Source organism: Sorex araneus, chromosome 6, assembly GCF_027595985.1.
Source record: "Sorex araneus isolate mSorAra2 chromosome 6, mSorAra2.pri, whole genome shotgun sequence".
Taxonomy (NCBI): Eukaryota; Metazoa; Chordata; class Mammalia; order Eulipotyphla; family Soricidae; genus Sorex; species Sorex araneus.
In genome coordinates this window covers 71344990-71369158 of record NC_073307.1, presented here as the reverse complement: position 1 = coordinate 71369158, position 24169 = coordinate 71344990, and the positions used below count along the sequence as shown (strand labels likewise).

At 40.6% G+C, this 24169-nt stretch overlaps 2 protein-coding genes and 1 pseudogene across 4 annotated transcripts in view; 2 read left to right on the top strand and 1 right to left on the bottom strand.

The window, feature by feature from the left end:
* CNTN1 (contactin 1) overlaps positions 1–24169 on the top strand; it is a 336636-nt gene that overhangs the window by 77329 nt on the left and 235138 nt on the right. The window contains exon 1 of one of the 3 annotated variants that reach the window (XM_055143918.1): positions 6374–6476. The exons of the other annotated variants lie outside the window; for them this stretch is intronic. The gene's annotated coding sequence lies outside the window, so the exon portion shown is untranslated. Of the gene's footprint in view, positions 1–6373; positions 6477–24169 lie in introns of those variants that run through there. 3 annotated transcript variants of the gene reach the window in all.
* Positions 1297–1572, top strand: LOC129406084 (cAMP-regulated phosphoprotein 19-like). The gene has a single exon (XM_055143921.1). The coding sequence runs from the start codon at positions 1297–1299 to the stop codon at positions 1570–1572; it is 276 nt and encodes a 91-aa protein (XP_054999896.1).
* LOC101547563 (elongation factor 1-alpha 1-like) lies at positions 8472–10004 on the bottom strand (annotated as a pseudogene).

The window sequence follows — 24169 nt, the reverse complement described above, 5'->3', positions numbered from 1 at the left end:
GCACCAGTAACGTCTCCATTGTGAGACTTGTTACTGTTTTTGGCTTATCGAATATGCCACGGGTAGCTTGCCAGGCTCTGCCGTGTGGGCGAGATACTCTTGGTAGCTTGCCGGGCTCTCCAAGGGGAGTGGAGGAATCAAACCTGTGTTGGCCTCGTGCAAGGTAAACGCCCTAACTGCTGTGCTATCGCAAGACATTAAATTTTATAATTTATTTTTGAAATAAACATAATTTAGGTATGAAAATGAAGGAAATTAAATTGGCTTTTATTATAAATAAAATCACTGAAGTAGGAATGTATAGATAAAAATAAAGAGAAGATAGTTGTTTGCTTCTATTACCATAATTCTTGATAAATTTTCTTTGTATGTGTTTCAAAGTGTCATTTGTACATTAATTCAGTAAATTTTTTCTTCAGTTCTCTGTGAGTGAATTAGGTTTTATAGAGAACATAAACTGGGTTTTAAGGCATTTTGAATTTGGACCTAAAGTATTAAAACTCATGAGTTAGAAAATATTGTCTTATCTCTTCCAGTCTGTTACACCTCATTATCATTCTAAAGTAAAATGTTTATCTATCATTATTTTTGCAATTTTTTAACTTTACATTTTATGTATCTATCCATTATTCCTTAAACAGAATGACTCTAGCTACACCATTTGTTATGGCTTGTTTTGGATTGCTTTACTGGAAAAATTTTCTCGTGCCCCACCTAACCCATTTGGAGAATTACAGGTACTCTTCAGCAATGATTCAGTTGAAACCTTTGCCTGATCCTCTTCTTCAGTGCCTCCTCACCTAGAAATTGCCATTTTATACTTTATTCTTCCTCAGGAAAATTGTCTTAACTCCCTCAAATGCTTCAGGATATTTTATTAGCTGAAATCACCAGAAGATGTTGATGAATCATGAGGAGTGAACAGTTATAAAACATTAGCAAGTGAATTACAGTAAACATAGATATTGTTGTAATGCACATTTCTTTTTTTCTTTTCTTTTTTTTTGCTGATAGAGACATTCTTATAAATGGATATTCCCTTATAAATATAGTTGTGTCCTACAAATGACTTTTTCTGCACTTGTTCAAAAATTATAAGCTCAAAATAGCCATAGCCCTCAGGCCAAAAGATATATTATGTTTCTCTGTATTATAAGAAATGTGAGTACTAGAAGGGCGGTGGGGCAGGCGGGCCACCGGGTCATCGTCTCGGACCCACCTTGTGTGGTCCGCAAAAGGGGCAGCAGGGTGTCCGCGGAGGTCTCGGAGGCGGCGTCCGCCGAGGAGCAGGAGGGCATGGAAGATAAAATAACTAGTCCAGAGAAAAGTGAAGAAGCAACATTAAAAGCAAGATGCCCTCATCTAGGACAAAAATCTGGAGGTTCAGATTTCTTAAGGAAGCGACTACAAAAAGGGCAAAAATATTTTGATTCTGGGGATTATAGCATGGCTAAGGCAACAATGAAGAACAAGCAACTTCCTGCTGCAACTCCGGACAAGGCCGAGGTCACTGGTGACCACATCCCCACCCCACAGGACCCTCCTTGGGGGGAAACCATCTCTTGTTGCTAGCAAGCTGGCTGGCTGATTAAAAGAGCTGAACTGCATGAACCTCATTCCTGTTGTTTCTTTTTTGACGTTACTTCTCTTTTTATTTCCTTTTATTCGCTAAGTCGTTTGAGAGTGAGTTTCATAGGTGGTGGTATTGTGTGTGCTGCGATACAAGGGAATATACACGTGTCAGGTCGATTAGTTTAACAGTGCACTGATGGAAAAGGGTATGTTAGCAACGTGAAGTAAGCTACTGGCGAGTAATTGTATATATATTCCCTAACTCCTAGTCTAGGACTGGTTCCAACAAACAAGCAAGTTTTACAGTTCTAATATTTTGGCTTTCTTTCTTATCTTATTAATAACTTTATATGTTACTCTTATCTAATATACCTGTACGGCATTGATTTCTTATGTGATTTCCTTTTGAATTTTTGTAAAGACAAGAAAGAAAAAGAACAAAAAAGTAAGTTTAAGACCACAAGTTGGAAGAAAGTTCACATATTTCAAATCTAAATAGACGGGGCTCTGAAACATTTCTATCTATGTGCTTGGACTTGAATGGCCTTAAACCTGTTTCAGCTTTAACAGTAGAATTTTACTTGGGCAGTATTTGCCCTCTGGTGTAACTTAGTCACTCCAGTGCTTCACAGCTGCCATTGAGGCTCGTATTCTTCAGTTGTGTAGGGCTAGAACATCTTTTGCTGTTGACCATGTGAATGAAGTGTGCATGTGCATGGACTGTTGAATCCACTTTGTGCCATTCTTATAAATACAGTGGTTTTGCACAACCTCTCACAAATACCTGTATTAATTTCACATTAGAATATAGGTGATGTGCCAACCAGAAGCACAAGAGTTCCCACACTAAACTATGCCATTAGAGCTTTTGTATGTCACGAGCAGTTTATGGACAGTCTCGGCCTTGTACAATATGCCAGACTCCAACCTGCTCTGTCTGCAGCAGGCGAGCTTTCCCATTTGTCACTGATGTCCGTGAGAGTCAGTGGCCTTGTGCAAATAGGATATGTTGCTTCGGCATATCTTTTGTCTATGCAGAATATCTTATCTTAACTTTAATGAAAATTTCAATTCATGTAATTCAATGTATAACTTTTTAAGTGTAAAATCTTTTACTTCCACAGTCAGTTTTTGGAACACCAGAATAAAGAGCTTCCATGTTCTCCTCCTGTGGTCCCCTCCGTTTTCCTGGCTGCTTTCCCTTGAGTCATGGTGGGCTGCATTGTTGGGTTTGCGGGAAGCATAGATGCAGATAGCCTGTGGCCAGTGGCCTCTGCCGAATGCTGTTACTCTGTAACAGTAATGAAGTTATAATTTCTCTGTTGTTACCCACTCTTAATCCTGTATTACTAATATTTAGCAATTATTTAAATAAAAGTAACTTTATAATGAAACACATTTAAGAAGACTGGCCCGGGATACTATGTAATTATGAGACAAAGTGAATTAGGTTTGTGACAAGTAACCACATGATTGGTGGGATATATTCAGATTAAAATACTAAGATAATTTGCTTCTGAAAAAAAATGTAAATACTATATAATGTGAGAGTCAGGAATATCTGAAATTTCATGTAGGTAAATTCAAACTGGTTGTCTTACATAAATTTATTATATTTTACAAGACAGGGTATAGTATCTGTAGGTAAAATTAAAAAATAGGATTTTAACAAAATAAAGAAGTTTAATATCTCTTGTTTCATGAAGAAAAATATGATAAATATAGTATTTGAGATAAGAGCCCCCCAGTGCGACATCGTTGGGAGGCCGACTCGAGATAGACTTCTAAGATCTCAGGGAAAGGACGAAACGAGAGGTTACTGAGCCCGCCTGAGAAATCAGTGATTAACAGGATTTCGTGATTCGTGATTTGTGATGGTATTTGAGCAATATTCTTGTGAATATCTCTTTTCTGTCTATAAGAAACAGAAACTTTTTTTTTGTATTTCTGAAGTGCTTTGAGAGTACTGTCTTGGTGACACATAAATGAAATACAAAAGCCAATTTGTTTCTATATCTAAGTGGGGGGTTATTGCTGACAGTTGTGCCAGCCAGTACAGAATGTAGTAGAGTTCTTTCTCACAAGACACTCATGGCTAAATGGCCTGAGTGCCTGTTGATCAACAAGAATTTTATCTGCTCCTACTTCACTATCTTTTTCTTTTTTCTTTTGCTTCTTTCTTCTATTTTCCTTCCTTCCATCCCATTTTTATTTTTTTAATAATAAAGACTGTTTTTCCCATTCTTCATATTGTCCACCCTCACCATTTTTTCCTAGGCAACCAACTTCTGTTGTTAGTGTTCAGTATTATTTTAATTTTAACTAATTTTTTAAATCAATTTTATATACTCATATTAAACATATGGGTGAAATAATTCAATAATGTTTCCTTTTGATTTATTATTAAATGGCCAAGAGTTTGGTATGTGGGAGAGCCACCTATAAACTACCTCACGCTCAGTTATACAAGCTCAAAGCCTCCGCCCCTCTTGGCAAGCCTGGCAAGCTACTGAGAGTATCCTGCCAGTACGGCCGAGCCTGGCAAGCCACCCTTACTTATTCGACACGCCAAAACCAGTAACAACAACATGCTCTTCATGTTCCTGGAGTGAATAGATGCCACTGGGCTACATTAACACGAGACAGGGATGAATGAAGACGTTACTGGAGCCTTCTTGAGCAAATCAATGAGCAATGGGATGACAGTGATACAGTGACAGTGATATAATTTCAAGCTCCTTCCATTTTGCCATGAGGGAACTGAGGAGACTAAAGTGTTTTTCTGAAACTCTATTGTACTCAAAATTGTAAGTCACTGCATCAGCTAATTTCTTTAGTAACCTTTTTTTCTCAAGATAACGGATATGTCTATCCCAGAGAGGCAAAAAAGTACAATCGAAACAACATCTGCACATGTATGTTCATCGCAGCACTGTTTACAATAGCCAGAATCTGGAAAAAACCCGAATGCCCCAGAACGGATGACTGGTTGAGGAAACTTTGGTACATCTATACAATGGAATACTATGCAGCTGTTAGAAAAAAGGAGGTCAAGAATTTTGTAGTTAAGTGGATGGGCATGAAAAGTTTCATGCTGAGTGAAATGAGTCAGAAAGAGAGAGACAGACATAGAAGGATTGCACTCATCTATGGTATATAGAATAACAGAGTGGGAGACTAACACCCAAGAACTGTGGAGATAAGTACCAGGAGGTTGACTCCATGGCTTCGAGGCTGGCCTCACGTTCCGGGGAAAGGTCAACTCAGAGAAGCGATCACCAACTACATTGTAGTCGAAGGCCATGTGGGGGAAGGGAGTTGCGGGCTGAATGAGGGCTAGAGACTGAGCACAGCGGCCACTCAACACCTTTATTGCAAACCACAACAGCTAATTAGAGAGAGAGAACAGAAGGGAATGCCTTGCCACAGTGGCAGGGTGGGGTGGGGGGGAGATGGGATTGGGGAGGGTGGGAGGGACACTGGGTTTACGGGTGGTGGAGAATGGGCACTGGTGAAGGGATGGGTTCCCGAACTTTGTATGAGGGAAGTATAAGCACAAAAGTGTATAAATCTGTAACTGTACCCTCACGGTGATTCTCTAATTAAAAATAAATAAATTAAAAAAAAAGATAACGGATATGTCAAAATAACATATATTGAATAGCTTGCTTTGACTCACTGCATCCTTGAATTAATTTTTTTAAAGCACCCTATCTGAATCGTATGTTTTAAAACATTTTTATCAAGACTAGAGTGTATATTTATCTGGCAGAAATTAAGTCTTATGTTTTAAAACTTGTATTGAACACCAATTTTTCTAAGTTTATATCAATATTATGGAATATATAGAAACTTAAAATAATAGTATCAGTTTTAGCAAATTTCTTCACCAGTATATAGAAATTTTTAGAATTTGTGGCAATCATAAGTTAAACTTTTCCCAAATGTTTTTACTTAAATAATCAATATAAACAGTTCAACAAGGTAGGCATTAATAATATAGCTCTTAGTTTCAAATTTGATGGTTAAATAAACTGTTTTTACAACTAATCAATGTCAGACCCAGGACCAAAATTCCAGGCTATATTATATGAAACATTGTGCACTTAACTACTGATTGCATGCATATTCTCCTAATGCATCTCAGCTTAAGTATTGTCAATGAAAAGTGAACAATATAAAATTACCTTTTAAAATATTCATAAAGAAAAGCTAAGCAGTCATTTTGCTATAGATATTTGTAGAATAGGCTTTATGGATTGTAGAAAGTCGATGGCTTAGATATTAAAAATACAGAAGTGGGAATAGAGAGGTAGCTCAGTGTACTGGAGTATGCAGGAGCCCCGGTTGCATTCAGTAGCATCAAATTGTTCCCTGAGTACTGTCACAGTAATCCTCCTTGAGGCTAAAGTAGCCCCTGAGCAGTGTCAGATATGAGACATTTAAAAAAAAATAACAGATTGTGATTATCAGGCAGAAGAAACATTGAATAAGTTATTGCATCTTTGAAACTTCATGCTTTCACCAGATTTTAACAAACTTGTCTCACCTATTGTAATGATAATATTACTATTCAAATATGATTGTAAAATGATAAACATCAATGTGACCCCCAAAACTTACTATTAATAACTAGGTATTGACCCTAACCCTCCTGACTGCATAGTGTTCACCAGTTTTTGATAACCCAGCCCTTTGGGTTATCTCCTGAACCCTGTTAGTGAATTTTAAAAGAGCTTTCCTAGTGATCTGTTACATGAGTTCTGTGATTTTAAGGTTTATTCATTGTGTTCTGTTCTAGAAAAGAATGAAGAACCTAATCTGGAATGGGTTAGAATTGATACTTGCTGATGGACATATTGCTTATGGCTGAGATTTATGTGTTCATACAGGACAAAAATTAGGTAAGGAGGGATAGAACTTGAATAAAATCATGGATAAAAAATAATTTTTCAATATTAACTTTGAAGGTTGTGATGGTAGTGATGTGGTGGTGAGGAACTATTGTGACTAAGTGAAAATTAGAATAGAGGCAATATTTAATAATAATATTTTTATGAATACTTGAGCAATACTATTTGATTTATGTAGGCAATTCTGAATTTTCTCTTAAAGCACCACAGAGACTCAGTAAAGTAGTGCATATGCTTCTGATGTAGGAAGCCTGGTTTTGATACCTGGCACCACATAATACTCCAAGAACTGCCATCAATGACTCTAAACACCAAGTTAGAAGTAGTCCCTGAGTCCCATGGTATGAGCCAACCTTACTTCCATCCATACTCCCCACCCCAAACCCACCTAAGTGAATATGAATAAACTTAGATACAAAATCTGAATAAATTATATAGCATCAGTGAAGGAGATCAAGGTAATATATGTTAAGTATTAAAACACAAAGATAAAGTGTATGTCAAGTAAAATATATCCTGCAATAAAACAATAGATCTTTTAGAGAAAAAACTTAAACTGTAATACCTTCTAGTCAGATATATGAAGTTGAATGTTGAATATAAACTTTTTTTTCTTTTTGGATCACACCTGGCGATGCACAGGGGTTATACTCCTGGCTCTGTACTCAGGAATTACTCCTGGCGGTGCTCAGGGGACTATATGGGATGCTGGAAACTGAACCCGGGTCAGCCGCGTGCAAGGCAAACGTTCTACCTGATGTGCTATCGCTCCAGCCCCTGGATATAAACTTTTTATTTAAAAACAGGCAGCTCAGATTTTTTAATATAACCCTATCACAGTTGCTAATTCTCCAAGCCTTGTTAATAGTTAATAAAATCACAAGCTGTATTCTGATTCATTTGCCTATGATTTAAAATATTTTGCTACCCTTACTCTATTTTGTGTAAATGTAAAAATTAGATAAATGTGATCTGTTTTGTAGTGAGGGATTTAATAAACCATTATTAGAATGAGCTTAATTACAGATATATTCTACCCAGAAAAAGAAGATGGTATGAGACTAAATTACATGATATTTAACATACGCTGCAAGGAGATAGGGTAGGAAATGATCAAAGAAACTTTCAAAAGAAAGAACAATTACATTTTCTTCTTTTCTACATTTTTAAGACTTAATCACTGTGAATTCAAAACTATAAAGTTATTCATGATTTTGTTCCAGTCATACATGTTCTAAAACTGAGCCCTTCTCCATTGACCTCTTCCCTCCATCAGTGTCCCCAGTTTTCTTCCCCACTCCCGCTAGCATGTAGGCTCTTTATGCCTGCTGTCAGCTCTCCATCTCCTTTAGAGGACTGCTTCCCTTCACCAATGCTGTACTGTATCCTTCCCTAACCTATAGTGCCCCGGGAGCTTCCTAGTGTAAATCAGTTCTCTTGCTCATTGAAATGTCTTTTGGCATCTGTTATTCTCCCACTATATATTTTTCATATCCCACATAGGAGAGAGACTGTGTCTGATTTTCCCCCTCTGACTAACTTTACTCTGTATGATACTCTCTAGATCCGTCCACATAGCAGCAAATTGCATGACTTGATCTTTTCTTACAACTGAGTAGTATTCCATTGTGTATATGTACCATAGGTTTTGTTTTAATTCGGTCAACTATTTTAGGGCACTTGGGTTGTTTTCAGCTTTGGGCTGTTATGAATAGTGATGCAATTAACATAAGACATAAGAATTCAGGTGACTTTTCTGCATTGTATTTTTGGGCCCTTGGAGATGTAGCCAAAAGAATGGTATTGTTGGGTCATATTGAAACTGAATTCCAAGTTTTTTTTTTTCTCATTGAACTTTGTTTTTAATGGGTCTCAAAATTCTGTGACAGATTTTTGGTCAAGTTGTTTCCATTAAAAAGTATTGATTTTAAAAACTAATAACTTAAACTGTCACACACACGCAAAACACAAATGGTCCACAAAACATTTTCCTTTCCTTCGGAAGGTTTTACGATGCATTGTTATCATTAACCAGTCTTTTACTATTAAACTTAAATGGCCAATTGAGACAAACAGTTCTGAGACCGTTCTTCCACCACTGATTAAGACTGGGGTGGCAGGTACTGGGGATAATATTCATTTAGCCTTCTGAGCCTTCTGGGCAGACTTGGTAACCTTGCCAGCTCCAGCTGCCTTCTTGTCTACTGCTTTGATGACACCCACAGCAACAGTCTGCCTCATATCACGAATAGCAAAACGACCCAGAGGAGGGTAGTCAGAGACGCTCTCAACACACATGGACTTGCCAGGGACCATATCAGCGATGGCAGCGTCACCAGATTTCAAGAACTTGGGGCCATCTTCCAGCTTTTTCCCAGAACGACGGTCAATCTTCTCTTTCAGCTCAGCAAACTTGCAAGCAATGTGGGCTGTGTCGCAATCCAGCACAGGTGCATAACCAGCACTGATCTGATCAGGATGGTTCAGGATAATCACCAGAGCTGTGAAGCCTGCAGCTTCCATTGGAGGATCATTTTTGCTGTCACCAGCCACATTGCCACGACGAGCATCTTTAACAGACACGTTCTTGACGTTGAAGCCCACGTTGTCCCCAGGAAGAGCCTCGCTAAGAGCTTCATGGTGCATTTCAACAGACTTCACTTCAGTTGTAACATTGACTGGGGTGAATGTGACCCCCATGCCAGGTTTGAGCACACCAGTCTCAACTCAGCCCACAGGGACAGTACCAATACCTCCAATCTTGTAAACGTCCTGGAGGGGCCCACGCAGGGGTTTGTCAGTTGGACGAGTGGGAGGCAGGATGCAATCCAGAGCTTCAAGCAGTGTGATTTCACTGGCACCGCCATCCTTAGGTGACTTTCCAACCCTTGAACCAGGGTATATTAGCACTTGGCTCCAGCATGTTGTCACCGTTCCAACCAGAAGTTGGCACAAATGCTACTGTGTCAGGGTTGTAGCCAATTTTCTTAATGTAGGTGCTGACTTCCTTAACAATTTCCTCGTATCTCTTCTGGCTGTAGGGTGGTTCAGTGGAATCCATTTTGTTAACGCCAACAATGAGCTGTTTCACACCCAGTGTGTAAGCCAGAAGGGCATGCTCTCGGGTCTGCCCGTTCCTGGAGATACCGGCCTCAAATTCACCCACACCAGCAGCAACAATCAGGACAGCGCAGTCAGCCTGAGAAGTGCCTGCAATCATGTTCTTGATAAAGTCTCTGTGTCCTGAGCATCAATGATGGTCACATAGTACTTGCTGGTCTCGAACTTCTACAGGGAGATATCAATGGTGATACCACGCTCACATTCAGCTTTCAGTTTATCCAAGACCCAGGCGTACTTGGAGGAGCCCTTTCCCATCTCAGTGGCCTCCTCGAATTTCTCGATCGTTCTCTTGTTGATGCCGCCACATTTGTAGATCCGGTAGCCAGTGGTGGTGGACTTGCCCGAGTCTATGTGTCCGAAGATGACAATGTTCATGTGAGTCTTTTCCTTTCCCATTTTGGCTTGCGTTTAGCTGTGGTTTTCACGACATCTGTGTTCTGGCTGCAAACCCGTTGCGAAAAAGTCCAAGTTTTTTTTTTTTTTTTTTTTTTTTGAGGAACGTCCATATTGTTTTCCCAAACGGCTAGACTAGTGGATGTTCCTACCAGCAGTTTCCCCCACCTCCACCCCGTTCAGATCAGCACTGGTTGCTGTTGTTCTTTTTGATGTGTGCCAGTCTCTCTCAGTGAAGTGATATGTCATTGTTTTTTTGATTTTTATTTCCCTGATGAGTAGTGATCAGAAAATGTTTTCATGTGCTTTTTAGCCATTTGCATTTCTGTTTATCTCTGCTTCTCATTTTTGAGAGGCTTGGATGATTTTTCTTGTAAAATTCTACCACCGCTTTATATATTTAGATATTAATCCTTTATCTAATAAATCATGATATCAAAATGCTTTCTTTCAGCCTGTAGGGTATCTTTGTATTCTGGTCATCATTTCCTTTGAGGTGTAAAGCTTTTCAATTTAATATAGTCCAATTTAGAAATCTTTGCTTTCACTTGCTTTGCCAAGGGTGTTTTATCCTTAAAGATGCCTCTAGTTTCAATGTCAGGAGAGCTCTGCCCATGTCTTCCTCTGTGTAGTTTATGGACTCAGATCTGATATTAAGGCCTTTATACTAGTTTGATTTGACTTTTATGCATGGTGTAAGGAAAGAGGTCTGAGTTCATTTTATTTTTCTATGTGGCTGACCAGTTTTCCCACTACCACCTGCTAAAGAGGCTTCCCTTGCTCTATTTCATTATTTTTTGCCCTTATATACATGAACTGTCTATAAACATATGAGGGTCTGTCTCAGAATTTTTCAATTCTATTCCACTGGTTTGTTTCCTCCTGACTTTGTGGAGGTTTATTTTGTGACCCAGTATGTGGGTCTATCTTGGAGAATGTCCCATGCACACTGGAAAAGAATGTATACTCAACTTTCTGGGGGGTGCACATATAGATGATATATAAATATATATATATATTCCAAACCACTCTCCCATTTATTTCTTCAGATACAGTATTTCCAGTTTTAGTCTAGTCCTTCTCTCGAGAGGTGATAGAGTATTGAAGTCTCCAACTATTATTGTGTTGCTTTCAATATCTTCTTTCAAGTCTGTGAGCAGATGTTTTAACTATTTTGATTGACCCTAATTCAAAGCATATATGTTTACAAATGTGAGTTCTTTCTGATGTACAATATCTTCTATCATTAAAAAATGATCTTCTCTGTCCCTTATGAGTTTCTTAAGCCTGAAATCTATGCTGTCTGATAGAAATTGTATAGAAAGGCTACCCTGGCCTTTCTCAGGGAATTGTTTGCTTGAAATATTGTCTTCCAACCTGTGTTTGCCCTTAGTGTTTACATGCATTTCTTCTAGACAGCAGGAAGTTGGGTTTGAATTTCTAATCCATCCTCGCCACTCTGTGTCTCTTAATTGGTGCATTTACACTATTGATGTTGAGTGAAATTTTTGTCATAGAGTTTTGCTATTTTTTTGTTTGTCTGTTTTTGGGTCACACCTGGCGATGTACAGGGGTTACTTCTGGCTCATACACTCAAGAATTACTCCTGGCCATGCACAGGGGACCATATGGGATGCTGGGAATCGTACCTGGTTCAGCCACGTGCAAGGCAAATGCCCTACCCACTGTGCTATTGCTCCAGCCCCAAGTTTTGCTATTTTTTTCCTGTGGAAGTCTTGTGTATTTGTAGAGATTTGTCATGTCATAAAGAAGCCTCTGCACTCCTTGCAGAGTTGGTTCCAAGTCTGTGATGTTCCTGAATTGTTTGTTTATCTGTGAAGTGTCTTATTGTTATTTCATATCTGAATGAAAGTCTGTCTGGTTAAAGTATTCTTGGTCAGGCATTCGTTTCATTGAAAAATTTATTTTATATATCCCACTGTTGTTTAGGACCTGCTGGGTCTAGTTTGATAAATCTGATATAAATGTTAGGGATGCTTCTTTGTATGTAATTTCCTATGTTGATCTTGTGTTTTTAATATTCTATATCAATGGCTTTCTTCATTCCTATAAGGATGTGTTTTGGAGTCTTTTCATTTGAGTCTCTTTTTCTGGTACTCTTTAGACATCTTGGATCTGGATGCATGAGCTCTATGTCTGGGAACTTGGCAGCAATGATGTCTTTGTTGGTTATTCACTGGAATTGTCTTCTTGGTCCTCTGGTACCCCTTTAATTTATATGTTGTTTCTCTTGTATTCATCCTAAAACTCTTTTAACTGTTGTTCATTTCTTTTGAGATTTCTCCCCTGCACCCCATCTTCTAATGTCAATAGAGGTTTAATGCTTCTCAGTGAAGCTTGCTTATTTTGTCTCCAGCTGCTGATATTCTGCTACTAAGGCCTTACACTGAGTTTTTCATTTCACCTACCAGATTCTTTAGTTTGTTATTTCTGATTCAATCTTTCTCACACTTTCTTATGTTTTTTTTTTTTCTGTCTGTGACCCTGTATTCTTGAGCTCAGTGAACATCCTTACAATTTTCTCTATAGAGTCATTGTCTGAGAGACTTTATGGGTGATTAGTGCTGGAAGAATTTTCTGGGTTATTATCTTTGCTCATTGTATGTGGTGAGATTCTCTGCTGCTTCCTTATATTTTCCTGAAGCACCCTGGGGACAAGTCTCTTACTGTTTGCACCCTTCTACTACTAGGAGATCTCTAGGTGGATTCACTGGTTGGTGCCTTCTCTGTTCTCTGGTGAAGTTCTCCAACCCACGTTGTTGTTCCTCACAGTTTAGATGTTTACTTTAGATGTGTGCTTGGTTATAAGGCAGGTTAATTCAGTTATTATGATCGCCCTATTACATCCTAAAGGACATAGTTTGCAAAAGCTTCTCTCTTGTTCTTCAATTATTTTCTTCCAGATTCTTGCTAACCCAACATCATCTCGTCTTGGAGGTCTAGCTTAAATCGGCCTTGCACCCAGCTGACCCTGGTTTGATCCCTGGCACCACAATTACCTGAGCCAGAGTAGTGACCCCTGAATGCACACTCAAGAGTTAATCTTGAGCACCAAGGGGTGTGGCCCAAAAAATAATTAAACATTAAGGTATACATGCATGTGCCAGTGTCACATTGCCACCCACGGTGGCATCCGTTAACATCCACAGAGGGCATGCTGGTCCCCAAGGAGAACAGTTACAACACCCTCGTGAAGGCCGTTTTAAGGGCTCCTGGCATCCCTTGCCAATTGGCACCAGAAAATTACAGTGATATCCAGCTGGTCTAAATCTTTCTGGGCATGTTTACCCCTTATCTTAGTTTCCCGGTTGGTCCAGGCTCCAGGACAGAGTTTTATGGTCCTAAAAATTATTATGACCACTGGGGCAGGAGTTTGGGAATGAAATGTGCCAGGTCAATGGGAAGAAAGGTGGGAAGTGGAAACTGCCTTGAAGAACGTGGCTTCCTTCTTCACTGGGAAGGGAAGACAAATCTTCCAGGCCTAATTGCCAATGATCCCAGTTTCCCCATCAGCCTAGACTCCAGGATTGCCCATTATCTTAGTTTCCCTGTCAGCCGAAAGGCCAGAGCAGAGTTTGATGTTCCTGTGAAGCCCTGGGTGCTGCGACAGTGCCTTGCGGGTGGAATGTTTGTCAGGTTGATGGGGGAGAGATGGAACATCTGGAGAGAGGAAACTGTGGTTTTGTGTCTCACTGGCAAGGGGGAACTGAGGCTTCCTTTTTCAATAGCTCCTTTCCCTCGGATTCACCTTCTTGTCTGTGAGCCTCTAGATGCTGCCATGAGGGATGAAAGATCAGAAATGCCTTTTGCCTTCACCTTGGGAAGCCTGGAGGTAACCATGAAAACCCAATGTGCTGCTTGTCAGGTTTCCCTGAGCCAAGTTCCCTTTCACCTGGGCGTCCTGAAGCGGAGGCTTCTCATGCCCCTCCCGGCCTGAAAGCTGCAGTCCTGAGCAGACCTGAGGGTCGTACTCCTGGGACAAAGCTAAGCTGGTGGGCATTGCAGCTGCTGGGAGCTGCCCTGTGCCCAGAGTACTAAAAGCCTGAGTTTCCTTGTCTCTGAGAACCTGAGGAAAGGCACGAAGGGTGCGGCCTGCACGGCTTGAGTGCTCTAGACACATTCCCAAGACCACACACACCATGATCTGAAAACTGTCACTCCACGAGCACTTCCACTTGGGGAACATCTCCTTCCAACAACTCGTCATCCCTTCCGTGAGGACAGATCTGAGCCGGAAGTCGCTGCCTCTGCTCCTCCTGATGTGGCTTGGACTTGCTGCTCTAGCAGTGGCCGCCTGCGAGAGATTGAGAGCTTGACCATCTCTGGGGCGAGGCCACTAGAACTTCCCCACTTAGAAACCTGAGAGCTGCATGGACCCCCACTCCTAGAAGCCTTTTCTTTAGTGGGTTCAAAACCATCCTGGATCTGGGAACCACCACGAACTAGTGGCTAAAACCAGAAACTTTTCCTTTACCTTTATGGAGCGCTGTACAAAAAGCTGCCTGTGGCATGGTGGCTTGACAGCCACCACCTCTTTTCGCCTGGGCATTCTGAAGTGGAGGCTTCTTGTGCCCCTCCTGGCCTGAACACTGTCGGCCCACCACACTTAGACCTGGAGAGCTACAATCAATTGTCTGCTCTTTCAGTGTGAGACCTGAATTCACATGATCTGTGTACCAAACATTGAACTTGCCCCCCTACCTGCGATCTCCCTTAGAAGCTATTGCTCACAACTTGTAAACTGCTTGTATCTCAGCCCTGGACCAGGAGCCGCCTTGACAGCTTCTGAATTTCCCTCCAGAGCATGGCTAGAACTGTTAGCCAGGCCCAGAGAAGCACTTCACCTTTAAAGCTAACTTTCTCATCAGAACAGAGCTGTATGACAGGATCTTTTGTTTGAACATAGATCCCATATTTCTTGCTTATCTCGCAAAGAAATAGTCTTTACAACATTTTCTGAGAAGGTGAAGCCTGAATTAACTAAGCCTTCTCCTTGAGCAAAGACCCAACAAAACATTTGCACACATGTAGCCATCATTTATCAATTTCTTTCCAAGTACATAACCTGAAGTTACTATCTTTTGTACTTGAACACATCCTACTTTTGTTGCTTCCTTAGTAAAACAGATAAATTCCAAAACATTCTTCAAATTGGCAATAACAACTTTAAACAACTTTTCTGTTAGACCTGAGACCCAAATGACTGCATCCTTTGCCTGAAGACAGACAAAAATCTAGCACTCCTCTTGAAAGGGCTAGAAATGAAGTAGCAGAACTTCTTAACTCCTTACCAGGAACGAAGAAATACAACAAAACATCTATAAAACCTCTTTCCCCACTTCCTCCACCCTTTGGTAGGTGTGGCCTACGATTGGACCCAAGCCTAAAGCCTTGTTGTGGGTGTATTGCTTTAAGCTAAGGGTTTGGCTGTTAGTGGCTCATCCTATAATAGCAGCCTTTCTCTACATTCTCAGTGAAATGCGTTTCTTTCCAACTCGAAGGATTGAACAAAACCGCAAAACTGGACAGAAAAGTTGCTACAATGTCCAAAGAAACAAATGTCCAACTGTTTCCATAATATTGCTGAACTGATTGCTGGCCACTCTAGAGGCTTTTTTAAGGGAGGATAATATGTTTGGACTGAGCTGATCAATCCTCTTGTTTTTGTTCTTTGATGCACCAGGCCTGGAGTACAAAAACTAAGATATGCTTCTTCATTCTCCATCCATTTAGGCATCTGTATTTTGTTGTATCTATTGGTTTTGAGTTTCGCATATGAGCAAAATATACTTCTATTGCTTTTGGCCTGCTCAGATTTTCCATACCCTTAAGAGATGTTCTTAATATTTCTTCCTCCCCGTCCCCCTCCAGCTCTCTAGAGGTCTTGACCTTGCTGAGTCTGATGTATTCCCGACTTCCCAGTGATTTGGTCCTTAAGTAGAGAAAAATTGCGCGGGGGGAGGCGGGAGTGACCTATCTCTCTTGTTTCATCACATTTCCATACTTGCAATCTGAAATTAAGTAGCTAGAAGTCCCAGTTTTCTTTCTCCTGCTTGCAGCTTAAGAGAGGGCACGAACACAGCACCTTCAAGTCCTTGCTTCCAGCAGCTGCCTAGCTGGTTCCTGTACATGTTTCGCAGGCGTGTGGGGGGCGAGGGAGGGTCACGTGTTTGTTGGTTCCTGTGGCTGGTTCTCTATACAACTCCACACTGAATACCTCGCGTTGGGGAATCAGATATGTTAGTACTGAAGCTGGAGGACCCCCCAAGTGGCTTATTTGAGGCAGAGAGGAGAGAGACGGTCACTTTCTCCTGATCCACCTCTGCCACCCTGAGGCCCGCGGGGAAGGCTAGGACTTCTGTGCGTGAGCGCATGTGTAGCACGAACCAGAGGCAGGGGACTGGCAATCCACACCTGACAGCTCCCTGTCTTCTTGGCACAGGAGCTAATTTCCACCACCTGCTATCTTAGGGAGCCATTGTCAGTAGAGCGAGGAATTGCTCTTTGCAGGAAAGGAAAGCCAGTCCTGCCTAGGCCTTAGAGGACTTTGTCCTATCTCACAGCAAATAATTTCAGGAGGAGACAAGCAATGAAGTAAAAACATTTTATTTGGAGGCTTTTGAGGAAGGGAGGGATGGAGAGAAATGGGAGAGCCAGTAAAGTGGAATCTAGGTACCTATCCCCACTTGGGATACTAGGTATCTACCCAAAGAAGAAAAAACACTTTAAAATTGGTATATGTACTTTACTGTAGCACTATATACAATAGCCAATATTTAGAAACAATGCGAGATACCATCAACAGGCAAGTGGAAAAATAAAATTACACCATATATTTATTATGGAATGCTACCAATCTCAAAGAAACATGAAATCTTGCTTTTTGGTACAACATAGATAGTACTAGTATGATCATGCTGAGCAGTACATGCCAGAGGAGAAAGACAAATTATTATAAACCAGATTATCTTGCTTTTATATGCTATGAAGAAAAAAATACAAAAACAAAGAGAAAGCAATTCAGTGAAATGAAATTCAATTCAATGAAAGCAAATCCTTATTCTTAGTCTCTGACCAAAAAATCTAGGTTACCTTGAGGTGAGGGGGTGGATTGAGGGAATCTGGCACATTTTTAAAACTTTAAATCCCATGGCTTACAAGTTGTTCATAGTAGTGTTGTTCCAGATACTCAGTGTCCTAACACCAGTCGTACCACTGATGTGACCGTGCCTCCGCCACCGTCTCCTTTTCCCACCAACTCCCACGCTTACTCGCCTCGCTGGCACAAATAGCTTATTTCATATTGCTTGATACAACAAAATGGCAAAAAATTTATAAAAACAGTACAGTAAAAGAATTTGTGAAAATGTTTATATCTCACAATGTGGTTATTAAAGTCATTACAGCTTCACTGAGCTTTTAGTTGCTAGTTCAGCCTTCTACGATTTTGTTATTTCCTTATTTCCTTTTCTTTTTTTTTTTCCTTTTTTCCTTTTCGGGTCACACCCAGAGATCCCAGGGATTACTCCTGGCTCTGAACTCAGGAATTACTCCTGGCGGTGCTCGCCCCCCGCCCACCATATGGGATGCTGGGAATCGAACCCAGTAAGGCAAACACCTACCCCCTATTCTATTGCTATTGCTCCAGCCCCTCCTTATTTCCTTAGTGACCTTAGTTGGCTTCTCTGTTACTTTCCCCTCTAATTTGGTGTGGTTCAACTGGGCTGTCAGTATTGTGGAAGCTGAAGGTGTCGCATGTCTTCATGTGCAGCCACATGCTATAGGAATTACAAGGCCTGTAGAACTGGGCCAATGATTTCCGCAGCTTTGGCTTGGCTTCCTGAATTGCAATCCTGAGCCATTTCAAAATGCATTCATGTATGTCTCATGCTTACTTGCTATTCTCTTATTTAAGGTTGCCAGAACGAGCCACCATGCAAACAGCTCAGCCTTATTACTAATCTCTGCAGAGAAGCCAATAAACACTTTTTGAAAGCACTTTTTTTCTTCCTGGGACAGATACCTAGTATCCAAAGTCACTGTCATCCCGTTGCTCATCGAGTTGTTCGAGCAGGCACCAGTAACGTCTCTCATTGAGAGACTTATTGTTACTGTTTTTGGCATATCCAATACGCACGGGTAGCTCGCCAGGCTCTGCCGAGTGGGCGCGATACTCTCGGTAGCTTGCCGGGCTCTCCGAGAGAGGCGGAAGAATCGAACTCGGGTCGGCCGCGTGAAAGGCGAACGCCCTACCGCTGTGCTATCGCTCCAGCCCAAGTATCCAAAGTAGAGGTCAATGTCAATATCCCCAGTGCGGAAGTACTGAATACAAATCAGGGGAGTTCTAAGAACTATCACACTGTGAATAAAAGTACCGACTCACTGCTCAGAGCATCCTCACTGCTAATCTCAGTAGTGAAGCTGTGAAGCTGAGCTGTTGTTATATGACGGGGCTGTGGGGTGTGGGTGGAGCTTCCAGGGGAGGCTGTTTGTCCCCACCCTGAGAAGACCCAGAGTTTTCAGCCCAAAGACAGGTATAGCTGGGATTTTTGTTGACTTGGCCTCTGCATAGCTTAGCAATGAACCTTCGCTATTTACATGAAATATTTATTTACATGGTGGCTGGCTTTTCCCTTTAAACACATCTTGTAAGAGAGGTTTTCCGTGCTCTGTGTCTCCTGGAGGTTTTCCACAGTCTGTGGCTGTGGTAACCTTAAACAAGATAATAGCAAGTGAGTGTGAAACATACATGAGCACATTTTGAAATGACTGAGATTTGCAATTCCGGAATCCAAAGGTTAGAAATTCAAAACCCAAATCAGAAGTGTTGTAGGATTATAAAGTGAAAGCAGACAAAGGTTCACTTTTATCCATTCTTTTGAACTGATCCCAAAGAATTTAATAAGTTTACATTAAAATTGCTGGAGCGATAGCACAGTGGTAAGGCATTCGCCTTTCACGCGGCCGACCCGAGTTCTATTCCTCTGCCCCTCTCGGAGAGCCTGGCAAGCTACCAAGAGTATGGAGCCCGAGCGATAGAGCCTGGCAAGCTACCCGTATGTATTGGATATGCCAAAAACAGTAACAAGAAGTCTCTCAATGAGAGACATTACTGGTGCCCGCTCGAACAAATCTATGAGCAACGGGATGACAGTGACAGTGACATTAAAATTAAAAACCTAGGGCCAGCGAGATAGCCCAGGGGCAAGGTGTTGTCTGGCATCTAGCTGATCCTGGTTTGGTCCCTGGCATTCCACTGTTCCTTCTCACACTGCCAGGAGTCATCCCTGAACAGAATGCCCGCAGTAAGCTCCTACTACCCATGGGTTTGGTCGTAAGCCAGCGCCTCTCTCCCAAATTAAACCTAGAAGTGCTATAAGGATGGTGATGGAGAATTTTTGGCACTCTGCTGGTGGGTGGAAGTATAGGAAATTTACATCAAACGTACACACATTAACATTATTTTTAAATGATCTGGAACAGAATAATAGTTTTTTAAGTTGAAGAAAATTCTTTTTCTAAAAGAAAATTATTCTAGATAAAATATTTTTAAATGTAGGGATTGCTTTCCTTATCTTGTCCATTTCCCTAACGCTAATTATCAGAAGATAATACTTGAATTTAAACCTTAATCAGGAATGTTTTTTCAGAATTTTAGATGCAGTGGAGGATGTCTTTTACCCCCCCCCCCCTCAAATATGGTACTCAGCACCCAACAATCTTAAAAATCTGCATTTTCTAAAAACAGAATTAAGATTTCTACATAATCTGCTTCTTATGACCTCACAGGCAAGATGATTTACTTTGAATATGTGAGCCAGACAATCCTGTGTTTTTTAATACACAGGATTGTTTCTGAACAAGGCTCTTTCTCAGGGCCTGGACTCAATCCCCTGTTGACTCAAGCAACAATGGAACAATAGATCTTCATGGTTACACTTGCAAACTAGATCATTTTAAACAGACTCTTGAAATGCAGATTGTTCAGGGTATTGGCTTTGCTATTTGTTGTTGTTTCTTTTTCATTAAAAATTTTAAAGCCTTTTTTATATTAACTTTTTAAAGTAAAATGATATTGGTTTACAATGTATATGTTTTCAGTGAACAATTTTTATTTGTTCAAATAAATGTTACCTCACCATGCCCAATATCGGTGTATCCTTCCACCACAATTCACTGAGTACTTTCCAACTTTTACTTTTGTTTGTTTGCTTTTTTGGGTCACACCCGGTGATGCTCAGTGGTTACTCCTGGCTCTGTACTCAGGAATCACTCCTGGTGGTGCTCAGGGGACCATATGGGATGCTGGGAATCGAACGCGAGTTGGTGATTTGCAAGGCGAATGCCCAACCCACTGTGCTATTGCTCCAGCCCCTCTTTTTTTTCTTTCTTTCTCTCTCTTTTTTTCCCAGTTGTTCACAAAAGAGTGAAATCATGCATGGTTGTTTTTCTTTTTCTGACTTATTTCTCTTAGTATAATCTCCAGTTTCATTCAGGATATTTTAAATGGCAAGATTTTTCATATAAATAAATAGTGCTTTTTTGCGTACATATAATCTCTTTATACATTCATTTTTCTTTTTTCTTTTGCATCACACCCAGAGATGCACAAGGGTTACTCCTGGCTCATGCACTCAGGAATTATTCCTGGCGGTGCTCAGGAGATCATATGGGATGCTGGAAATCACCAGCCCCCTATACATTCATTTTTAAATTGGGCATATGGGTTGTCAATTATCTTTGAATATAGGCATAAGTACATGAATATAGGCATGCCTACAGTTTTTAAATTAGTGTTTTTATATATTTTTGATGACTACCTAGTACTAAATTTGCAGGATCATATGGTTTATCTATTGCCTATATTTAATAAGATATTTTTGACTGTAAAAGTCTGATCTTTATTGCTTGATGAGACCAATTAGTCGAGAGATAAAATGATAGTTTGTCAAAAAGCTTTATTCAGCCTCAGGCCCTCAGGTTGGAGGGTAACTGTCTCAGATCAAATGGATGCATTTTGATCAAGTGCAGCAGGAAGCAGCTGCCCGGTGTAAAGACAGTGCTCTCTGTTTCCATCTTGCTTGGTCTTTAGAAAAAGGACACTCTCAGTTCTGCATCCATGCGAGTCAGCAAGAAAAACTAGCATGCGGGGTGCTGGGATGGCCACACACCCAGTGAATACTCTATCCTTTGTACCCAAACATCTACACTCTTTTGGGCCATATTGCCTCAACACAGATTAAAGTTTCAGAAAACTGCAGAATTTAGGGATCAGAACAATAGTAGAACATGTAGGCAATTGCCTTGCACACAGCCAATCTGCGTTCAAGCTCCAGCATCCCATAAGGTCCCCAAGTACCTCCAGGAGTAATTCGTGAGTACAGAGCGTCACTGAGTATTGCTGGGTGTGACCCCAAAACAAACAAATGAAGAAACAAAAACACTGCAGAATTTCCTTAATAAAACATAGTGTTACATATTTAGAATTGAAGTTCTGCACTTTTTTCTCAAAGTTATTGTGAATTCCATTTTAGTTATTTGTGTGTTTTATTCATTTATTAGTACATTTTGTAAATGTTGTGAAAGTAGTATTGCTAGATTTAAACTGCTGTTGGAGAGGATGTGGGGAGAAAGGGACCCTTCTACACTGCTGGTGGGAATGCCGGCTAGTTCAGCCCTTTTGGAAAACAGTATGGACGATTCTCAAAAAACTAGAGGTTGAACTCCCATTTGACCCAGCAATACCACTACTGGGAATATATCCCAGAAAAGCCAAAAAGTATAGTCGAAGTGACATATGCACTTATATGTTCACTGCAGCACTGTTTACAATAGCCAGAATCTGGAAAAAACCCGAGTGCCCTAGAACAGATGACTGGTTGAAGAAACTCTGGTACATCTATACAATGGAATACTATGCAGCTGTTAGAAAAAATGAGGTCATGACGTTTGCATATAAGTGGATCAACATGGAAAGTATCATGCTAAGTGAAATGAGTCAGAAAGAGAGAGACAGACATAGAAAGATTGCACTCATCTGTGGAATATAGAATAATAGACTATAATACTAACGCCCAAGAATAGTAGAAATAAGTACCAGGAGAATATTTCCATGGCTTGGAGGCTGGTCTCTCATTCTGGGTAACTCAGGGAAGGGACCACCAAGTAAAATGTGGTTGGAGGACATGTGGGGGAAGGGTGAGGCGGGTGGAATACAGACTAGAGACTGAACACAATGGCCACTCAACACCTCTATTGCAAACCACAACACCTAATCAGAGAGAGAGAACAAGAGGGAATTCCCTGCCACAGTGGCAGGGTGGGGTGGGGGGAGAAGGGTCTGGGGAGGGGGGGGAGGGATGTTGGGTTTACGGGTGGTGGAGAATGGGCACTGGTGAAGGGATGGGTTATTGAACTTTGTATGGGGGAAGCATGAGCACAAAGATGTGTGGATCTGTAACTGTACCCTCACGATGACTCTCTAATTAAAAATAAACTAATAATAATAATAAAAAAAAGAAAAAAAAATAAAGAATGAGTTAAAGAAAAAAAAAAAGAAAGTAGTATTGCTAGATTTAAAAAAGTACATCTTTTTGGCCACACGTGGTAGTACTCTGAGTTTGCTTGAAGGGCCACTCCTGGCTCTCTGGCTGTGAATCACTTTTGGCAGTTCTCAGAAGACCATGCATTTAATGGCATCAAACCCAGGCCTGTCACATGCGAAGAATGCTTTCTAATTTACTGAGCTATCTGCATAGACCCATACTTTATAAAATATGGTCTACTTTGTGATTTATTTGAAGGTTTATTTTTCAATGTTAGAAACTATATATTTAAATGTGGGAATATAACTTACCCAAGAGAATAAAACATGAAAATGGCCTCCCCAAAAACGAGGAGCTGAATTATCAGCAGCTCTTCTGGGCAGGCATACTTGTCTTTATTTTGATCTCCAATTCCTTGTTTAGGTTTGCAAATAATACAGAAAATACCTTGTGAAGCATCCATTGAGAGATAATTATTCATTCTGGTGTTCACTGGTGTCCACCCTTCCTAAACATGTGCTTCCCTGTTCTTCATCTCAAAAACCTGCCTCTGTGGCCAGGAAGTCAAGATATTTTGAGGATAAATTTGCATCTTCCAAGTGACAGCTTGTTGTTAATAAAGCTCTTATAGAGTCCTCACCGTGTCTCTCTTTAGATTGGCCCGCCAGCAGCGGTGGAACTGGATCTTCACGTGATTATTTATATTGGACAATAAAATATATACATTTGATGGTTAATCTCAGGCTACCATTAGAATATTTTAGCATAAAATACGTGCAAATATCTTCTCATTGGTTAGGCAGGGATAATGTTTATACATTAACACTTGGATAAAAGTGGTATCTTCCTGTACATTCATGAATCACACCTCATTGTCATCTATTCTCCTGCTACTCTAACTGATATCAATTGTTACTGTATATAGCCTGAAATTCACATGATCATACCTCTTCCAGAGGTCAATTGTTCCCTGTGTTATAATTAATAATTGAGATCCTTAGATATACTTGGATAGTTATGTGATTTTCTACTTTGAGTCTATAAATCTCATATTATCATCTAGTCTTAAAAATATGAATGTTGTGTTTTTAAAATGTTTTTAATGAATCACTGTGAGACACAGTTACAGACTTACAAACTTTCATGATTACACTTCAGTCATACAATGATAAGTACCCATCCCTCCACCAGTGCCCATTCTCCACCACCAGTGTTCCCAGTTTCCTTCTCACCACTTCCACCCCATCCCCCTGCTTCTGTGGCAGGCACATTCCCTCTTACTCTCTCTCTCCTTTTGGGTGTTATGGTTTGCAATATAGGTAATAAGTGGTCATCATGTTTGGTCTATAGTCTGCTTTCAGCACACATCTCCCATCCTGAGTGAGTGCTCCAAGCATCATTCACTTAGTGGTCCCTTCTCTATCCCAGCTGCCTTTTCCCCCAGCGTGTGAGGCCGGCTTCCACGCTGTGAAGCGATCCTCCTGGCCCTTATCTCTACTATCCTGAGGTGTTAGTTATCTCCCATTATGTTACTTTATATACCACAAATGAGTGCAGTTTGAATGTTGTGTTTTTGTGTGGTATATACAAAAAGATATTTTA

What these genes read in the sequence shown, in the direction of transcription:
- LOC129406084 (XM_055143921.1), top strand. Translation starts at nt 1,297, where the DNA reads ATGGAAGATAAAATAACTAGTCCAGAGAAAAGTGAAGAAGCAACATTA.